Below are 21,825 nucleotides of genomic sequence, written 5' to 3' on the forward strand. Positions count from 1 at the left end.
CAGAATATGCCAACAAAAAATAAGAATATGGGCGAAGTGGAATCGCCAGAGACTTCCAAAGGGAGAAGAAAAGGATTGTGCATTTTTGGCCAAACAAAATCTGGTCTAGATATTATTATGTTATTTCTGCTTCAGAATTCTTTTGCGGACGAAATGGGACACCATTTTTTTTGGGGGTTCGAATACTCCTTTTTCACATATTGTCTATTTCTGACAACGTTTCTAATGAGTAGTTGAGAAAATTTTTCTGTGACTTCGTCTAATGCTCGATCGTGAATTATTCTGGCTCCTGCTGGAAATTATGTCTTACTAATTTTCTCTTAAAATGACAGAACATGCCAACAAACAAAAAAACAAGGGCGAAGTGAAATCGCCAGAGGCTTCCAAAGAGAGAATAAAAGGATTGTGCACTTTTGGCCAAACAAAATCTATTCCAGATATTATTATGTTATTTCAGCTTCAGAATTCTTTTGCGGACGAAATGGGACACCAATTTATTGGGGGTTCGAATACTCCTTTTTCATATATTGTCTATTTCTGACAACGTTTCTAATGAGTAGTTGAGAAAATTTTTCTGTGACTTCGTCTAATGCTCGATCATGAATTATTCTCGCTCCTGCTGGAAATTATGTCTTACTAATTTTCTCTTAAAATGACAGAATATGCCAAGAAACAAAAAAACATGGGCGAAGTGGAATCGTCAGAGGCTTCCAAAGGGAGAAGAAAAGGATTGTGCACTTTTGGCCAAAAAAAATCTAGTCTAGATATTATTATGTTATTTCTGCTTCAGAATTCTTTTGCGGACGAAATGGGACACCATTTTTTTGGGGTTCGAATACTTCTTTTTCACATATTGTCTATTTCTGGCAACGTTTCTAATGAGTAGTTGAGAAAATTTTTATGTTACTTCGTCTAATGCTCGATCGTGAATTATTCTGGCTCCTGCTGAAAATTATGTCTTACTAATTTTCTCTTAAAATGACAGAATATGCCAACAAACAAAAAAACATGGGCGAAGTGGAATCGCCAGAGGCTTCCAAAGGGAGAAGAAAAGGATTGTGCACTTTTGGCCAAACAAAATCTAGTCCAGATATTATTATGTTATTTCTGCTTCAGAATTCTTTTGCGGACGAAATGAGACACCATTTTTTTGGAAGTTCGAATACTCCTTTTTCACATATTGTTTATTTCTGACAATGTTTCTAATGTGTAGTTGAGAAATTTTTTCAATTACTTCGTCTAATGCTCGATCTTGAATTATTTTGGCTCTTGCTGGAAATTATGTCTTACTAATTTTCTCTTAAAATGACAGAATATGCCAAGAAACAAAAAAACATGAGCGAAGTGGAATCGCCAGAGGCTTCCAAAGAGAGAATAAAAAGAATTTGCACTTTTGGCCAAACAAAATCTAGTCCAGATATTATTATGTTATTTCTGGTTCAGAATTCTTTTGCGGACGAAATGGGACACCATTTTTTTTGGGGTTCGAATACTCCTTTTTCACATATTGTCTATTTCTGACAACGTTTCTAATGAGTAGTTGATAAAAATTTTCTGTGACTTCGTCTAATGCTCTTTCGTGAATTATAATGGCTCATGCTGGAAATTATGTCTTACTAATTTCTCTTAAAATTGCAGAATATGCCAAGAAACAAAAAAAACATGGGCGAAGTGGAATCGCGAGAGGCTTCCAAAAGGAGAAGAAAATGATTGTGCACTTTTGGCCAAACAAAATCTAGTCCAGATATTATTATGTTATTTCTGGTTCAGAATTCTTTTGCGGACGAATCCAAATACATGATGAATGAAAATTACAAGTATATTTGATAATTATAAATCTAACTTACGTGATTCTAATTGGCATGTAAATATAAATCTATATGTTGCACACAAAATATGTATGTGAAAAAATTTATTGTGATTGTTAATGGAGAAAACTATGAAGTTAAATAGAAGAGAAAAAAAACAGCAAATTAAATCAAAATAGTATAAAAAAAATAAAAAAAGAAGTGACAAAGTTACAACATACAGATGGCTGCGTTCGGCGGTTGAAGAATTTGGATTCTTGGAAGAGATGACGATTACAGAAGTAAGGTTAAAAAATAAAGAAAAATTGGCTATAAGAAAGAAACTTTAATTGTTCTATTTATTTTTAAAAAATAAAGGTGATGTGGCAGCCACATGGGCTGGTTGCCCATTTGTTGCCCATACATAGTTGTCCATAACATCAAAAAAAATATATATATATATATACACACGTCATGCGCACACACATGTTGTAGTAAAATTTGATATTACTTGATTGAAAAGATATTGTAATTCATGGAGATTTGAGTGATCGGATTAGCGTCGAATAAGTCCACCAAGCTAACTCCGTGACCCTAATCTTGCTTGGACCCAGTAAATATTTTTCGGGCGATAACCCATCAATATATATATATATATATACACACACACAAACAAATCAACAAACACATAATGTTAGAATCCATTAAAACTGAAAATGACAAGATGGGTACACGAGTTTTCTTGGTGGTCTAAGAAGTAAAAGTTGGGAGATTTAATTGAAAGTCACATGGATGCATGTGTAATTGTTGGAGAATAGGAGTAATATGTATTATGTTCCCACCTTGGTGGGGTTTTTTTTTTTTTTTTTTCGAGAAAACAAGATTAATTAAAGCCATTAAATTAAATCCCAAAAATTCGAAATAGGCTGTCCGGGGACCAAATCTCTCTTTCTTTAATCGACTCCCATCTCAATACAATTATACACCCTTATTCGGTTAGATAATTTATCAAATCTCGGCGCACCAACATATATTTATTAAAACCAACATTTAATTAGAGAGTGCATTAAAATAAGATCGTAAAAACTCCTATTAGACCGTTTCATTGGTAACTTTTTTTTATGAGATGCGCATCCGACACTGATCACCGCTTCACAAAAGACATAATCAAACAAGAAATGCGTAAATAACATATATTTCCAATCCCAAGTTACATATATACGATGCATGTATGATCACCTCAAGTCTGTCTATGCTAGCACGAAGACACTTTTCATATGATGTATCCAACGACTCTTGTTTTTTTTGTATTTGAGATGTTCATGTACATCTTAAAATAAAAAAAAAAATACCTTTAAATCCACATTCGGGCACTGCTCGAATGGGACAACATAGACAAAATCGATGACCTCGTGCAAGAGATCAGATAAGGGACAGTTGCTAAATACATTGAATATACGAATGGTCAACGCAGAAATCCCGTTTTAAAACCGTGTCAAATATATAATATTATACGTGTATAAAATATATGGTGTATATTATATATTGATGAAGAAAATCCTACCGACAATATATACTAGAAGTGGTCCTCGATTGAACACCATTACAACATTGAATTGAGGATAGATCTCTCAAATCCAGACAAGAGGCAAAGGTGGTAAAAAGATTGGTTCAAAAAATATATATATTAAGGAAACGCACGTGTTATCTCGTGGGCTACACCGGAGATTTGTTGTGTGCTCGGCCCCATTTCATGTGTGTACGTAGGCACATCTTTTTATTGTACATTTTCCCATTCAATGCGATTGCAATTGTGAATGCATCTCTCTTTTTCAAAACAGCAAACACTTCGCGTTGGAATTGGAGAGTGGGGCTACCAGGGTTGGCTAGCTAGCTAGTATATACGTTTGCCACTCCAATTATATTTCTAGTATCCGTTATACAAAAATGTCTATGTGATTGTCTCACTATTTAATTTTATAAAAATGAGTTTCTTATCTGATTCGACACATGAAAAAATTAGCAAGTATTATGTCAAAAAATATCATTTTTACTTCAGGTATGGACCGGGTCGATCTATGAGTTCGTTTCATGACCTAATCTATTTGTTATGCATGATTTTTTTATCTGTTTTGAGAACTCTAGCCGCATATTTTTTGGATCTTTGTTGTGATTTAAGAAATCACACAAAGTTTATATATGAATCGAATATGTGATCTTAGCTCTGATTACATATATACTATAAGTGTTGAGAATGGTCGAAGGAAAGTCATAAAAATACACCAATTTACATTGATTGGTAAAATAACTCATCGATTAACATTTTTCATATTTATATTCTCATATTACTGTTTTCTATTACCCCATCTAGACCAGCATAACCATGGTATTTTTTTCCCTCATGTTTCATTACATAATATGTGTGGCACAATTTAGTGGCTAAACCCGGCTAAAAACAAGTTTGGATTGCAAAATAATGGTATCACCTCCAATTGGCATAAAAACTCCTCCAACATTGGAGATGTGGTTTCAAAAATCAAAAGACTAAATTTATTTTATCTATCAATTCACAATGAATTTGACTTTCCCAAGAATTAACATTATGATGAAGAGATAATATATTATGTGCATGCAATAGTTATATGTATCCACTAGTACTATAAGCTTCGACAAACATAACATTAGGAATAGGATTTAGGAGCGTGGACATACTAGACTTGATAATTCGATACTAGACCGGTCCAATTAGTACAAAAAACCCTTGTACGGATTGGGAAAATTTAACCCGAATCTCAACTCATTAGGCCTTTAATTTTGATTTGTGCCAACGTAGATTACATTTTAAAAAATAAAATAATAAATATTTTTGTTACATATATAAACATATGAAAGAATAATAAGTTGGATCGCATCTAGCTTTCTAGCTATTTAAAAGCAAGAAACTATATCTCTTTGATGTACATTATGTAAGCCGCGGCCTTTTTACCGTGACGGCATCACATTTTCCTAAAACTGAGATAATTCTAGAGTTGGAAACCCATTTAACTCATGTCCCTAGGATATATTATGTAAGACATGGTCTTTTTGCCCTATAATGGCTCCACAAATCCCTGAAAATGGGATAACTCTAGAGTTCGAGATAGTTAAAAGCATATATTTATAATATAATATAATATATATAATATAAAATATAATATAATATAAAATATAATATAATATAATATATACACACACTTCCCACAACATATATTCAATTAATTTTATTAAAGATAAATTAAAGTTGTCGTTAGATTGATAGATTTGAGATAATGGATTTCAAATTCATTCATTTTACCGTACCGAAAATTTCGTTATCGAAAAAAATCAAAATTGATACTGTACTGACATTTTCGGTCTATCGAAATGTCGATATACCGAAATTTCGGTATAACATAAATCCATATTGTTCTTATCAAAAAATTTCGGTACACCAAAATTCGGTACGGTATCGATATGATACCGTATATACCGACATTTTTTTTAAAAAAAAACTCTATAATTAAAATATATTTTATTATAATTTTTTCTTGTATATAATTAAAATATGTTTTATTATAATATTTTTTTCCGTATTTCGGTATAAAAAAATACAAATAATTTTCAAATTTTATACCGAAATTTTCAAGGTATAAGATTTTTTTTCGATACGATATATGCATATGACGGCATTTCGTTATTTTTCATCAGCCCTAGATAGTCCACATCATAATTCTATTGAACGAGGATTCTAATGGGTTTCAAATCCATATATTATGCGTGTCATTTAAAAAATGCATCCCTAAATTCTTTTTTCAGACCAAATATTTCTATCCAAATGCATCTTAACAGTAAACTCATGCAAGGAAAAAATCAAATTATTTCTTATAGAACAAACAAATCAAATAATGTAAGAGGGTAAATTTAAAAATCCATAAATTTTGTCGTTAGTTGTAGACATTAATTATGAAGGGCCACAAAATGGTCTAAGAATTGCAATAATTGGCAAAAGATGAAGAAGACAATGAGTGAAGATGAGATTTGCTTTTGTGTGTTTCTATGATTTTGTGTGTGTGTGTGTGTGTTTTTTATATTTTGGGTGTCATAAGCTGCAAAATATAAAACGTGGCCTCATCGCCCTACACACAAACCATGGGGAAACTCTATTTATTTATTTTTTTTAAAAAAAAACTTTGGGCTCTTGTTTTTCAAATAGTCCCACTTCCTTCGTATTAAGAGAGGCCCACCAATTCTTTCTTAACACGTGGGTTATATGGAGGTTTCGAAAAAGACATGAATTCTAAAGGATCCAAAAATTAACTATTGAGGGCTTTGATTTTGTTTAGAAAATTATTTAAGAAAGAAAGAAGAAATTTCTTGTGGAAAGATAAAAAATAAAAAATAAAAAAAACCTAGTTGTGTTCGAGTTTAATATGGAATGGATTATTTCGGATATTGATTCGAGCTACCGTTTATAATCCGACAAATAATACGTTACATAACCTAATAAATTGACGTAGAGGGTAAGCCCCGATGATAAACCAAGTCGATCCGTCGTTAATAACCTTTGCCGAAAAGGCCAAAACAATAAAATGCTATTGAATAGGTAAAGAATGTTTAGATTTACTTGTTATATAATATATATAGTAATATGGAGAGAGATATTATTAAAGCAAAATGTTTGAATATTTTGGCACCATACCACATGTGCTCCCTTAGTGTGTGGGGTAGTCCTGAATATGTAGCACATGACCAGCGGTTGCTATCCATTAGGCTGTTCTTTTGGCGGATTTTGCCTACTTTCAAAGTTGAGGGCTTTGGCCATATTCACCCCCCATCTTGGCAATCATGCGTATTCGAGAACAAACTCGAGGGATCGGAGGTCCAGAGCGAGATGGGTCGAGTGAGACGCCTCGATCGTTACGTGAGATATAATACGAAGCATTTGACCACACCTCTCCACGGCTAGCCATAGTGGTTCTTAATTATCACTTGTATACGCGTTGTTTAGAAGTTGAAAATACCCGAGTGAGTTTGGAAAGCGTAGAAAACCCATTAATCAAATGAATTATTCGGATGCAAAGATGTACAAGATACATCGAGAAAACGCAATATTGTTCATATGAAACCAAACAAACTATTTGTGGTAATGGATGTGAATGACTTAGGATGTGCCAAAATCCGGCATGATTTTATTAAGAGTTAAGTAAGGGTGGGATACCAAAATTTGTAGGCACATGACGAGAATGACAATGATGGATGCTTTAAAAGTGATTATGAAGACAAAATATATTTAGACCACAATAAAATAAATAAACAAATAACAAAGCCAAGTTATCACCATCATGCACCTCAGTCTCCAGCCACTACACATGGATTGAGTACACGAGTGATGTTAAAGCTTGCCCCCACTCCATTAAATGCGATTGTTCCAACTCAAACGTAAAATTAACATCTCCCAACCAAAAAGGAAATAACAAAATGATAATTTTATATTCCAAAAAAAAAAATGATGCGAAGGTGAGATGGTTTTACGGATCAATTTTTTTAGATGAATATTATATTTGGATCACAAATGAAAATTATTATTTTTTTATTGTGACAAATTGACCCGTTTCACGAATAAACATTCTCGTAAAATTAACTCTGTTATATTTCATAAGTAGTTTTGCATTTACATTATCTGTTTTACAATAGATTTGCCCCAAGCCTTCTCACGATAAATTTCAAAAGCTATCGCTTTGACAGATTATAGTAGTATATCTAATCTAGCACCCAAATTTAGATTAGAAACGAGGTCAGTTCGTTTCAATACAATTACTCTGTCTCATTGTCATTCTTAGACGGATCAGTTTGAGAATTCAAACATAAAATATCTCGTGGTCAGTCTCTATACTAAAAGGCGTTGAATTAATTAATGTGGATTTCAAAATTTACATTGTATATATCATCCAAGTTTCAAGTTACATTATATATATCATCCAAGTTTAATTTAACTAAGTCAATACTATATTAGAACATCATTGTAACTTGTAAGTAGTATATATGACTAGCTGGGTAGAGTTCAACCTACCTTATGAGTATTACCCTAATTATTAATATAATGTATCATGATTTGTCACGTCAATAATATATCATTAATTATGTCCATGTGTAGAGATATGAATCATTGGATGCATGATTTAAGTACTACCCTTAGTGTAGAAACTCATTAACCGGCTGACTGATAGCTTGTGAATATATATATATATATATATATATATATATATATATATATATAGAATGAGAAATGATATGGTGAGCAACCACCGTGAGCACCTACTGACGTGACATCATGCACATCTAATAGGTGAGTGACATGTCAGTAAGTGCTCTCATGGATGCTCACGGTGATTGCTCACGGTGATGCTCACCATATCATTTATATATATATATATATATATATATATATATATATATATTACCCAAATTGAGGTACAAATCTCATTATTATATATACCCAAATTGAGGTACAAATCTCATTATTTCAAAATTAATCCATCACTTGGGACAAACCATGATTTATATGGATTTTAATCGGGAACTAAGCTATTATATGACTTCGATTAGTTCGACTCTACACTTCGATTATTATTCGAAAGTTGATCCAATGACTAAAGAGTCTATATCATTTTTCATATGTTAGAAATATATTGAGCCACAGGAAAAAAACACGCACGAGTATCTTGTGTAATGTCATATGGATATGGTCGAATAAATACATAAAAGAAGTTAATTAAATTTTAGTTTGTGGGAAGTAAAACCTGAATCAATCAAATCTACACAATATAATACAAATTATATTAATCTTCCTCGATTATTAACATGGTAGATTACAAAAAAAAATAATAGGACAATAAAAAAAGTTTTAAAAAAACATTATACCGTAGAAAAATAAAAGACAATCTTAATAAAATATTAAGTATAGACCGAGTCGAACCGAGAAGACGTCCCTAAAACGTCGCCGTTCAGCAGGCCGGTTATGAGAGCCATGGCTTTGACTTGCATTTCCAAGGCCGCTATATAGTCCGTGGTCTCTTCTAGAAGGTTCGGCAGCGACAGCTTCCGGCAGCCGGGGACCAGCCGGCTCAAAACCTTCACTTTCCTCTGCAGCGGCGGAAGATTCCTACGAGCCGCCGGTTTCTTCGACGCGGCGACCGGTTTAGCCGCCCTCTTATGCCTCCGGTTGATTTGCGAGAGCCTGAAGCTGAGCCGTCCGGTAAGCATGGCGCGGCTCCATCGGGTCCTGCCCTTGGCGGAGACGGCGAGCACCTTGTCCGCCGCGTGTCGGACGGCGGAGGAATCGGGACGGCGGAGGGTGCGCAGGGCGTCGATGAGGTTGGAGGAGTAGATCCGGTGCTGGGTTTCGGTTCTCCACCTGGCCCGAGACGATTCCCTGGAAATCCCAACTGCTAATTTCTTTCCTTTCTTACGAGGGAGATTAATGGAGTTTGTTGTATTGAGACTCGATACCGATCCTGTCTCCTCCTCCTCCGCCATATATAACAGATTCCTCCTCCTCCTTTTTTTTTTTTTTGTGTGTTTTTTTAACAATACTCGATGCCCTCCTCCAAACAAAGTCAACTCCGAATCAACTGCAAAAAAAACAAAACAAAACAAAACAAACCCAATTCAGCGATCGAAAATAAAGAAAACCCAGATGACGCAATTGATCGAACAGAAAAAGATCATGTACAGTAGGTACCTTGATGAACTAAGTACAGAGAATGGATGGAGAGGTGGGTATGGGAATCAATGATATATATAACGTGAGAAAAAGAATGGGGGAATGAATGAATTAATAGTGGAAGGAAGGGAAACGACAACGCAACGCACGCTATCTATGTGTGGCTCGCTCGCTCGCTCGCTCCTTTGGTTCTTTTGGTTGGTTCATTCATTCATTATTCATATATTTATTGCATTCGCTGCACACATGCCTTTTTCCCCCCCTCTCGTTTTCGTTTGCCGAGGTAACCATTTTCATTTCTTTATTTTACCCGCAGTTTCTTGGGACTTAAATGAATAGAACCACTTTCTAAACTTTTTAATTTGTATTCCAATTTAAGAAATTCGAGCCAAATCCAAACTTTTTTCTCGACTATAGAGTTTTAATATTTTATTAATATAATATAATAATATAATAAATATATATATATATATATATCTTTCGGATTTTTTTCGAACATTTCAATCATTTGAATGAAGTTTTGGAACCTTAATATCCGAGCAATAGTTCAAATAGATTCGAATATTTCGAGCTGAACTCGAGCCAAAATATTTGAAATTTTTGAGTTTCGAATCGAGTTTGGACTCGAATATACTTAATTCAAGTCGAACTCGAACCTTGATTTTTTTTAATATTATTCGGCTCGATTCGGTTAATTTATACCTCTAGCTTCTCGTGTTATTTCGCTTCATTGAATAATTTTGTTAAATTTAACAAAGTTTGTGATGGTTACTCTGTTATGAGTATTTGAGTCATAGATGAAAGCGATTCGAGCTATTTGTAAATAGCTCGATTGAAACTTGATTAAAGTTTGATTTGATCGAACTCGAGTTATTTTTTTTTTTGAGTAGTTCATTCTTCGTTCGAGTTGAGTTTGAATTTAAATTGTTTATATGTTAATTTTATAGATGACAGATGATTTAAGAGTATTTTTGCCAATACAAATACTTCTCCGTTGCTATAAATTGCATTTCTTTTTCCAGTTTTTCAAAATAAATAGTCTAATATTTAGGTTGCATTTTCTCTTGGTTTTACTAATGTAAGCTAATTAGCTAAGTATTAAAAAACGTGAGGCTATGTTCTCGTGTGCAAATTTTTACATTTGTATCAACTTCTTATTTTTCTCTATTTTTTAAAAATAATAACCATCATCATATCAAGAGTACATGATATGATTTAAAATATTTGACAGGAAGTTACCACCTAGATATATCTTTATGTATTATGTAACTAAAATAATATAAGGTCAAATTTCAATTAATTCGAAATTAGTGACACCTTGAATTTGCAAAGCAACCAACCAAAATATATACACCACCTCTTTGTATTTTTTCGCTTTGAGAAATATAAATAATATGCCGACGGAAAATAAATGAACAAAAAAAGAAACGTGCCAGTCACATATTGTCTCCTTATCATGTCTCGGAAGGCTAATTTTGTTTCACCAAAATAACTTATATATTTTATTTATTATTTATTATTATTATTAGTGGTGAAACGATATTTTATTGTTGCACAAAGTTGGAACAAAGAAGGTTTGACGTTCCTCAACCAACCAAACAAATGATAAGATATTAAAAACTTTATTGTATAAAATCCCTCGCTCGTCAAATAACAAATTACACAATTATTATTTTAAACATTGATTATATCATTTTTTGACAAAAATTAGTGTGGAACAATTAATATTATTGGCTTTTCATTGTTTAAATATGTACACATGCTACGTGCTGGGTCCGTCGAATATTTTTTATTCGCACCAATGATTATTGGGTGAGACCTTTTATATATACTGCTAATATAATATGTATACACAAAATATAAAAGATGAACAATATTTTTTAATAAAAAATTATGAATATTGTATGAAGTCGAATGATTTATAAATCACGACCCAATAAAATGAATTCACATGGTCGGAAAAAAAATAAATTAAAGTTTAAACGTTTCTTTTTTTTAAAAAAAAACGTTATAAAATCAAAGTTTTTTTTTTAAAAAAAAGAAGACATTTTTGAACTATTAAAAGTTAACTTTTATTTTCTTTTATTAATAGTAATTAGTATAGATATATAGCTCACAAGTGATAAGAAGCGTCATAATTATTAAGTGGTTTTACGAGGGCTGTCATATCGAACCAAAATACCGAATTTCCAAGATATTATATCGAAATTTTTTCTATATACAAACATTTTTTCAGCATACGGATCGAATTTTTTTTCGGTATCTATACGATATCAATATGGATTTTTTCTATATCAAAATTTCGGAATTTCAGTATCGATATCGTATCGGTATGAATTTTTTTCGTGCCGATATTTTTAATACGGTATACAAAAAACCCACCCCTATCTTTTATCCGTCAATATTACATAAACTAAATTTAACGCTAACCATAAAGATGCTTGATCAAAAAAACTTATCCCACGAATTATTTTTGAAAACCCGATGTATAATATTTTAGAGGTGCAATGTGAAGTATATCAATTAGGCTATAATTAATTACATGTCATGAGTACCCCATTATCATTAATCAAAACCTCCTAATTAAATAATTCTTCATTGCATGTTCTGATGATTGTCCTCTTACACCTATCGTCGGCGACACAATATGGAAGATCTTTAGATTCATGTGAGCATGCCTTTGTCTTGTCTTTAAAACAATTAAATTTTCAACAAATTTTACGTGTACTTTTATGATGTTCTAAATAGCTAATCGAAACTCCGACACAAGTATTTGAATCCCAACACATTTATTATGATTATACGGCCTAGAGACATCACAATTTTTTATGTTAATTTTGTGAATAATATTATAATTATCGATCCAATTTCCAGACTCAAATAAAAAAAAAAGTTTTTGAAGACCTTGTTTAATTTTTCATCCATTTCAAATACATAGTTTATGTTCCGTGTTTAGTATTCATAATTTTTATCTATTTTAATTTTTTTGTTATTTATATACTGTCATCATTAAATATAGGTGAAATTGCATGTATCACCCTCTGAAATCTCGAGTTTGCTAATAACTTCCTATGAAATTTTTTTAAGCTAATAACCCCATGTGATTCAAAATTTGTAGCATACACACCCTTTACAGTTAAAAATTGACAAAAATACCCTTACTTAAATAAATAATTAAATTAATTTTGTTTTATAATTCTATATTTAATTGATTAAAATAATAAAATTTATTTTAAATAACTATAAAAATTATATATAATTATTTTTATCATTATATTTGTCATACACGAAATATATTTTAATATTAAATTTTATTATAACATTAAGGGCATTTTAGTTATTTTTTTAGCCAGAAGGGGGTATATGCTACAGATTTAGAATCATAAGGGGCTTCTAACTACACACACGCGATTTCACAGGGGTGATATATGCAATTTCTCCTTAAATATATTAACTACTTGTACATTTTTTATCTTATTAAAATTTTCATTTAGTAAGAATGAAATTGGATTTTTGTTTTCTTAAAATTATTTTTTCAATAAATTTCTTAATTTGTGGGAAGATTAACCTAAATAAATGAAAAGGGAAGGAATATCATAACGTATTTCTTTCCATTAATAAGACTCTAACTTAAACAATTGTTTGTGAATTGTGATGGATATATGAGAAACACTTCTGTGAGACGGTCTTATCTGTGAGACGGATTAATCCTACCCATATTTATAATGATAAGTAATAATTTTGGCATAAAATGTAATACTTTTTAACGAATAATCCATATAAAAGACTCGTCTCAAAAAAATGATCTTTGAGACCGTTTTATAGGAGTTTTTGCCTGGATATATGAAGGAATGAACATATGGAGGCAATTAATTGAAAGGCCAGAGTGGCTTTGCCCCCTTGAGTGAGACATGCTCCAATGTCATTAAAAACAATATCAACTTTATTATATGATTTTATCATTATAGAAACTTCTTCCACTAAGATTATATATTTTACGAAATTTAGTAAAATTAAATATGCAATATACAGCTAGCAAGCACATGCTCCCTCATAATTTGTGATTAATTTATAAAATCTTCCAATTATTGCTGATTTGTTTAATTACTATATCCATACTTAACTTGAGCTCTTGTCTTTTCTATCGAGTGGATAAAGTGTACGTAGCTGTGGGCACGCCTCATATATGCCTTTGCATAACATGATCATCACGATAGTAAAAAATAAATATTAAAATTAATTTATTGGTATATATATATATATATATATATATATATATATATACATCTATATAAACCATATATAATTAATTAGTTGTTCAAGATTATGTTTCGATCGATATATATAGAAGATGACTGTCATGTAGCATATGTTTTTTTTAAAAGAATTATTATGTTTGCATGTACTAAGTTGAGAACATTTCGATTTGTAAAAAGAGAAATTAACAATGATACAATTTTAAATATTTTAAACGGTATAACAGTTCAAACACTATATTTAGAACGTTCTTTTAAAAGATGATTATTATCTCAAGACTAATAAAGTGTTTTTCTTCTCACCTCTTCTTTTCTTTTCTTTACTGTTTTTTTAGGAACCCTCTTCATTTTTATATGTATTCAAAGTGGGCATAAGTGGTTTTAAAATGATTAAAATATTGGAGATTAATGTTCAGCAAGAGGCATTTTTTTTTCCCGAGTGTAAGCAAGAGGTATTATTTATACAACGTTGTTTAGCTCTAATTCTCGAACAAAGTACTTGATTTTGAGTACTCAAAGAAGTCTAATGATAATACTAAGGAAGATTAGATTCCGATTTGATGCTCGTGTGGTTGCTCAAATACAAAAAAAGTCTTGTCTTATCCTAACTTTTTTCTTCAATTTTCCTCGAATTTGACAGCCAAACCACCCCGTTACATCACGTCATATACAACATATTTTTTTATGTAAATACCATTCGAAAAATGGATTTGGATTGTAGATATAACCCGTTGATTAAAACGCCGATATAATAATTTAATAACAAAATGATTATATATATGAACTGTATGATACATATATATCAAATAAATTATTAGGTTCGTTTATAAAAAAAATATCATAGTCGAATTTTGTGTAATTTATTGTCTCGATTCTCGAACATAAATTTAAAGTAGTCTCGCCACTGCCCATAATAATTATCACAAACTGTTGGGCTGAAAAAAGGCCCACGAGCCTAGTAAGACTTCAATACACAAAATTTGACATTTTTGTTGGTAAAGTTGCAAACTACAGATAATTTTTTGAACTCGTCCACGTACAAATGTATTGAAAAATTACAATTTTGATCTTGCATGTTTATCACTCTGTAATTTCAATTCTTTTATGTTTTTGCATTTTAATTTTTAGTCTTGTATGTTTCGATTTTTTTGACAATCTTAGTCATTGTTCTTCCAAAAATATTACGTGACACTATTCACGTCAACACTTGCATTGTTATCACATCAGCGTCACATCAGAAAAAAAAAACTAAAATTGTAACAACAAAAAACAAAATAACGGATTAAAACTGAAATCTGAAAATATGAAAGATTAAAATCACAAAATATCAAACATAAAAGACCAACAAAACAATTTCTCCACAAATGTATACATACAAGAAATCTACATATGATGGCGAAAACCATCTATTGGTAGATTATGATGTTGTAGACCATCATGCATGTCATCATTTGGAAGATGACTTATTTTAATACAATTTAGAGTTGTTTCTTTCGTCGAATTGTTTTTTTTAATTATTTAATTTAATGGTAGTTTTGTTTAAATTAAAGGTAATGGTCGATTTATTATCATAACATAACCATACAATTTACCTTAAAGTTTGAAGTCTGAGGAAGTATATATAACTTCACTTTACATGACATATATGATGCAAGCTATTTGGTGTGACGTAGGCGATGATGATGAGTCCAATGATGCATAAGAGTGTAAATTTGAGGGAGGATAAACTCCAGAAAGATACATCCTTTATATCGTACTTCCCAATAGCATGTTTACCGGGACATGAAAGCTCTCCCATTTTGGACGTAAAAACATCGAACGCCGCATCATTCATTCCCCAGAAGAAATGGCAGAAGTAGAGAATATTGTCGAAGAGGGAATCGCAAAAATGCCATTGCACATCTTGATACGTAGATATCGTGTCGTTCCATATCAACTTATTTTTAGAAGCGCAATGGGCTCTCAATGGTGCAGTATCTGCGGGAAGCAAATTCACTATATGAATGGTGTATTCTGCCACGAACGCACAAAATTTTTTCTTCTCGAATGCCGTTGCAGCTTGCAAGCAGCAAATGGCAATCAGTAACAAGATGCAAATTAGTAATTTGTGCTTCATCGCACGTACGCTCGTAAGTAACTATATATTATATGATATTTTGGGTCTAAGATGCATCGTGTATATATATATATGTTTTTAGGTTGCTTTTATAAAGTGATTGAAATTTATTGAGAAAGTGAAATTATCACGTTTTGCCAATATATGAGCTATGAAATCCTCTAAAGTACTTTCCGCGTGACTTTCTTTTAACATTTAGTTTGGTCAACCATTATAACAATTTTGACTTTTTAGAGGATTGATTATATTGAATTATATTTGACTTATCAAAATTGGTCAAAATTGGTAAATTATATGCATATTGGATAAAAATTCAGTTTTCAAAACGAATGAAATATCAAAATACTTTGGCTTTATTTTTTTATAGATAAAGTTAACAGTTTTTTTCCAATAAAATTTTTAAAAAAAATTCCACAAAATCTTAATTAAATAATTATCCAGTTTCCTAAAATATTGAAACATTAAAATAATTTGGTTTTTATTTTTTTGTAGATGGAATGAACAGATTTTTCCAAAAAAATATATTTTAATATGTGTAAGGACCTATTAAGTTAAATAATTATATAATAAGTTAAAATATATATATAAATATCAGATTTGTAAACTTTATTAAAAATATATATTAATTAAATTACACACTGATATTGAAATAAATTAATTCAAATTGAGTCAAGTTTTAATCCAAAATAATAAACAAAGAACACATCAACACACACATATTATATATGTACGTAAATTAAAAGTTGAAATTAAAAGGTTAACTATTTTTTCTCTTTATGAAAGCTAAAAATTATAACAGTATTTTATGAGATGATCTTGCAATTAACGAGAGAATTTTTTTTATAAGAGTTGAAGATGGATAAATCCGTTATAGCTTTATGTAACTTCAAGGTACATATTTTAAGGTAAATTTTTATAAATAAATTTACAAAATATTTATTAGCATTATTTCAATAATAAAAAATAGCTAATCAACACATAAGATAAGAAATTAAAAATTAATGTTAATTTTATTTCATCAAGGTATCTCACTTATTAACAAAGAAAAAATACACCATATTGCTTGCATACATATATGAAATAGAAAATAAGATGAATTTAATCAACAAACAAATGAAAAACCCGAGCTGTAATAATTGTACAAGTTTCAATATCAATATTGTCTCAAGGTTAAAATCACATTAAACACTAATTTAAAGTTTACATGAGCTATTGATAATATTCTTATTCTAAACAGTTAATGTAGATATAGAATAATGATTACAGTAAATGATAAAATCATTGAAACTGTTAGACTCGGTATATGGAGAGTCACTGTAGCAGTTTACCCTACTATCTTTTACAAGTTGAGTTCAGTTGAGACTTGAGATTAGTCAACTAAGCTCTTTCTTTTTCGTATGTCGATGTTGATTAACAGACAAAGTTTGTGCGGAAAAATGTCAATCAACATATTAGAACATGATTAAAATGGTTAATCAATTTCGTGAGTTTGTAGAAATGATAAACTGAAAGTTAAGTAACACAAAGAGATGTTTATGGATATTCAAAAATTTCAATTACTCCTACGTGACCCCTTATTCCACATCAAAAATATTTACTCTAAAAACTTTGACAGTTACAAACAATTTGTAAAAGACCGATCTAAGACTAGAGCTTAAAAGCTGTTTTACAATCTTATAAGTTGTTAGAACATATTTTAAAAATAAGCTGTTAAAATTTTTGGGTAAACTTATTTTAAACAACTTAAATATATTGATATGTTTGATATTATAAGATCTTTTTATTGTCAAAATTACCAAAAAAAAGTATAATTATATGAAAATAATATTTTGAGTTATACATATACAAAAATGGTTTTATAATAAACCTATATTAAAATATAAAATTGCTTTAGTATTTTGTTTTAAAAAAATTTATGTGATTTGTAATTTTTTTAAAAAATAATATTTAATATTTAATGGGTGGAGGATTTGATGGTGATTTATGAAAATATTGAAGGATATTTTAGAGAGATACAATATCAAAATAAGATTTTTTTTTAAAAAAGTACTCCTCTTACTTTTTTAAAAAACAACTTATAAGTTGTCAAAATACTTATGCTGTTTGAAAGAGCTTTTAAGCTCTGCCAAACACCTTCTTAGTAGACATAATTCTATCGGATTAGTTTGACAAGAACCGAAATCTGGATATTTTAGTTTCTAACATAAACTGCAAGGGTTACATATATTGTTCAAAAATATTTCAAATATACGTTTTTATCATTTGCAATGGTCAAGATTATGTCGATCGATTCCATCACTATGACATGTAATTGTTTTTTCTTTCAAATGTATATATTATTACTAATTATTAATAAATCTACTTTATCTAAGAACGACAACACTTAAATAAAAAGAGTACAATGGACCGGGTTTAAATCGGGTCTCTATTAAACCCTCCTCCGTGGGGTGGGTTTAGACCTGCCCAAATAGGTCCAAAAGCGGGTCTAGGGTGGATCTCATGTTTGGAAAAATCTACCACAATAATTGCTATTAAAAATGATGAGAATAATGATTCTTTCATAGAATAGAAACAATGCATGATAAACGAAAAAAATCGCGAAATACAGAAAATTTCAAAATATAAGGAAAAAAATATTTAATAATAATTTAAAGTAAAATTTAGAATGCATTATATATATATATATATATATATATATATATTGGCATCAATACTCGTAAAATAAATAATCAACACATAAGAACAGAAATTACAAAATTAATATTTAATCGAATTTAATTTGATTAACGTATTTCATTTACTAACAAATACAAAATAAATTATATCAATTCAAAGTATACAATACTGAGATAAAAAAAATAATCAAGACAAATTTATGTAACGAATCATTTTATAATTACTCAAGATTAATGAAAAAAATTATGGAAACCCGAGATATAATAATTGCAAGATTCAATATAAATATTGGGACAAAGAAAAAATTATACTAAATATTATATCTATAAGCTTACATGATTTATATATTGACAATGTATTGTTTTAAATAATTGATATATATATATATATATAATGATCATAAATTATGGACATTAAAACTGTAAGAATTATATTGTTTGAAAATATTACAAATATTTTTATTAGTTGCAACGTTGAAAATTATATTAATTAATTTTATCACTAAGAGATATAAATAGTTTTTCCTTTCAAATGAAGAGTATATATTATTATTAATTATTAATATTAATAAAATCTATTTTATTCATAGGACAACAACACTTCAATATACTACAACTTTATAAGCTTTTATAACACCAAATAAAGAAAAATATAAATTTCTTCTCAGGACTAGACCGTTGAAATAAAAGATAGAATGTTAGCCTTTTTAATCGAAAATATTCAAAAATAATAAAAAATTTAAGAAACAAAATCATTGCAATAGTAAAATTTTGAACAACTTTAAATGAAATAAAAAATAAAAAATCATGTCCAATAACATTATTGATCATTAACAATTTAAACTTACAAGTATTTGATTTAAGACAATAACACAAGAATGAAGATTAAAAACAATGCAATTAATTTTGATCTTGCAAAAAACTATTTTCAGCATTAAATTAAAAATTAAAAATTAAAAAATGAGTGTCCAAAAAAAAAATAATAAAGATATAAAAATGCAAATAATTTATGAAGATAACAACATAAGAATTGTTACGAAGATGATGAGAAAATTAACTTTTTATAAAAATAAAAAATGGATGATAAACGAAAATATCGTGAAAGAAAACAAATTGGTTATATAAAGGAATAAATGGTGCCGTAATTTCATTTAAAGTTTAGAATATTTTATCTATATTATTTTTTCCCTCATAATCATTAGTGATAAAATAATTTTTAAACACTATGTATTATTATTATTTCATAAATTTTATTTTATTAAATATGTCATGACATTTCAAATTCTATATTTTTATCAATTTCTAGTTTATACAAAACTATCATATTTATTACAATCATGGTTTTTGACAACTATAGATTCAATTAGATTCTTTAACACTTAAAATCTTGCAACAAATATTGTTCGTTTTTATTTATAATACATGTTGTACATATTATCTTCTATTGAATTTTATTATTGATTAAAATACCATGAAAATTATTAATTAATTACACGTTAGTTTTATTACATCTCATCTCATCTTATTTATTTAGCAATGTTTATATATAATAAAGTATGTTTCTGCGTGCATAGTTCGTGACTTTTACTAGTATAATATATTTTAAGATTATTAATTTTTTTCTATCAATAATGTAATAGAATTTTGTGTATATATATAAGATTTTTAAAATTGCATGTGTGGTTTTAAAATTTGACAGCCAAACCACCTAGTTACTTCACGCAGGGGCAGAGCTACCCTGGAGTTAGGGTGGGCTCCAGCCCCACCTGAATTTTTTTAAAAAAAAATAGTATGGACATTTTTATTTATTTTTGTTTCGTAGTCCTAAGTTTAAAAATAAAATTTGCTTCTTGCCCCTCCATAATTTGTAAAATTAACATAAAGTCCATTAAATTGAATTAATAAGCTAATATGACCATTTTTCAAATTTCAAGTTAAATACATTTGTTTTGAAACATTTTTTTGTTAGTTTTTTTTATCAATTTATTCACATAATTGGACAGAAACCCCCTAAAATTTAATTTATTAGGCTTTATTTTTTCTTTATCAATATAATATTTTAAGCTACCAAACTATTAAAAATTGTTTTAAATAAAAAAGATTTTAAAATTTTTAAATGATTTAAATATATATTTAATTCATTATTTATATCTTTAGGAATACAATGTGTTGTTTTTTTTTAAAAAAAATACACAATGTGGTGTATTTATAATTTTTCGAGTTTGAATTTTTAGCCTAAAAATCTATTGTTGTGAATTTTGAGAAAATAATATTTTGGTTACGATATTTGAAAATATTGATATACAATTATTATTGACTTGTATTGTGATTTTTTAATTAAAAATATCCAAAATTTGAATAATTGTAAAATTTGAAAAATAATTATTTTTTTAAAATTTTAGAAATTATTGAAATTTACAGTTGCGTAAATCTTAGAATTAAGAAAAGAAAAACCATCAACTCAATTTCTAAATCAAAAGAGCATATATTGATTTTTTTTATTTAATTTATTATATTAAATTATAGTTGAACGTTGGACGAAACCAGCTCCAAGTAATTTTAAATTCTGGCTTCACCCCTGACTTCACGTCATATACAACCTATATTTTTGTGTAAATACCATTCAAAAAAATGGATTTGGATTGTACATGTAACCCGTTGATTGGAACCCCGATATAATAATTTAATAATAAAATGATTATATAAACTGTATGATACATATATATATATATATCAAATAAATTATTAGGTTTATGCCCTAAAAAAGAAATATCATAGTTGAATTTTGTGTAATTTATTGTCTCGATTCTCGAACATAAATTTAAAGTTCGCTCGCCACTGCCCATAATAAATTATCACAAAGCCCACGAGCCTAGTAAGACTTCAATGCACAAAATTTGAGATTTTTGTTGGTAAAGTTGCAAACGACAGACAATTTTTTGAATTTTTTCATGTACAAATGTATTGAATAATTGCAATTTTGATTTTATATGTTTATCACTTTGTAATTTTAATTTTTTTATGTTTTAATATTTCAATTTTTAGTCGTGTTTGTCTTGATTTTTGACAATCTTAATAATTGTTATTCATAAAATCTTACGTGACACTATACACGTCAAATTCATGACAGTACTGCATTATTATCACATCAGCACTACAATAAAAAAAAGATTGAAATTGTAAAAAAAAACAAAACAAACAAAACAAAACAAAATAACGGATTAAATCTGAAATCTGAAAATACAACATA

At 29.2% G+C, this 21,825-nt stretch overlaps 1 protein-coding gene across 1 annotated transcript; it reads right to left on the reverse strand.

The window, feature by feature from the left end:
* Positions 1 to 8,621: 8,621 nt before the first annotated feature.
* On the reverse strand, positions 8,622 to 9,754 carry LOC140873404 (transcription factor bHLH149-like). The gene is made up of 2 exons (XM_073276505.1): positions 9,547 to 9,754; positions 8,622 to 9,436 (listed from the first exon to the last, which is right to left on the reverse strand). The coding sequence occupies exon 2, from the start codon at positions 9,339 to 9,341 to the stop codon at positions 8,760 to 8,762; it is 582 nt and encodes a 193-aa protein (XP_073132606.1). The 5' UTR covers positions 9,342 to 9,436; positions 9,547 to 9,754; the 3' UTR covers positions 8,622 to 8,759.
* Between the last annotated feature and the right edge of the window lie 12,071 nt (positions 9,755 to 21,825).

The sequence above is a fragment of the Henckelia pumila genome, unplaced genomic scaffold, assembly GCF_033568475.1.
Source record: "Henckelia pumila isolate YLH828 unplaced genomic scaffold, ASM3356847v2 CTG_549, whole genome shotgun sequence".
Lineage (NCBI taxonomy): Eukaryota > Viridiplantae > Streptophyta > Magnoliopsida > Lamiales > Gesneriaceae > Henckelia > Henckelia pumila.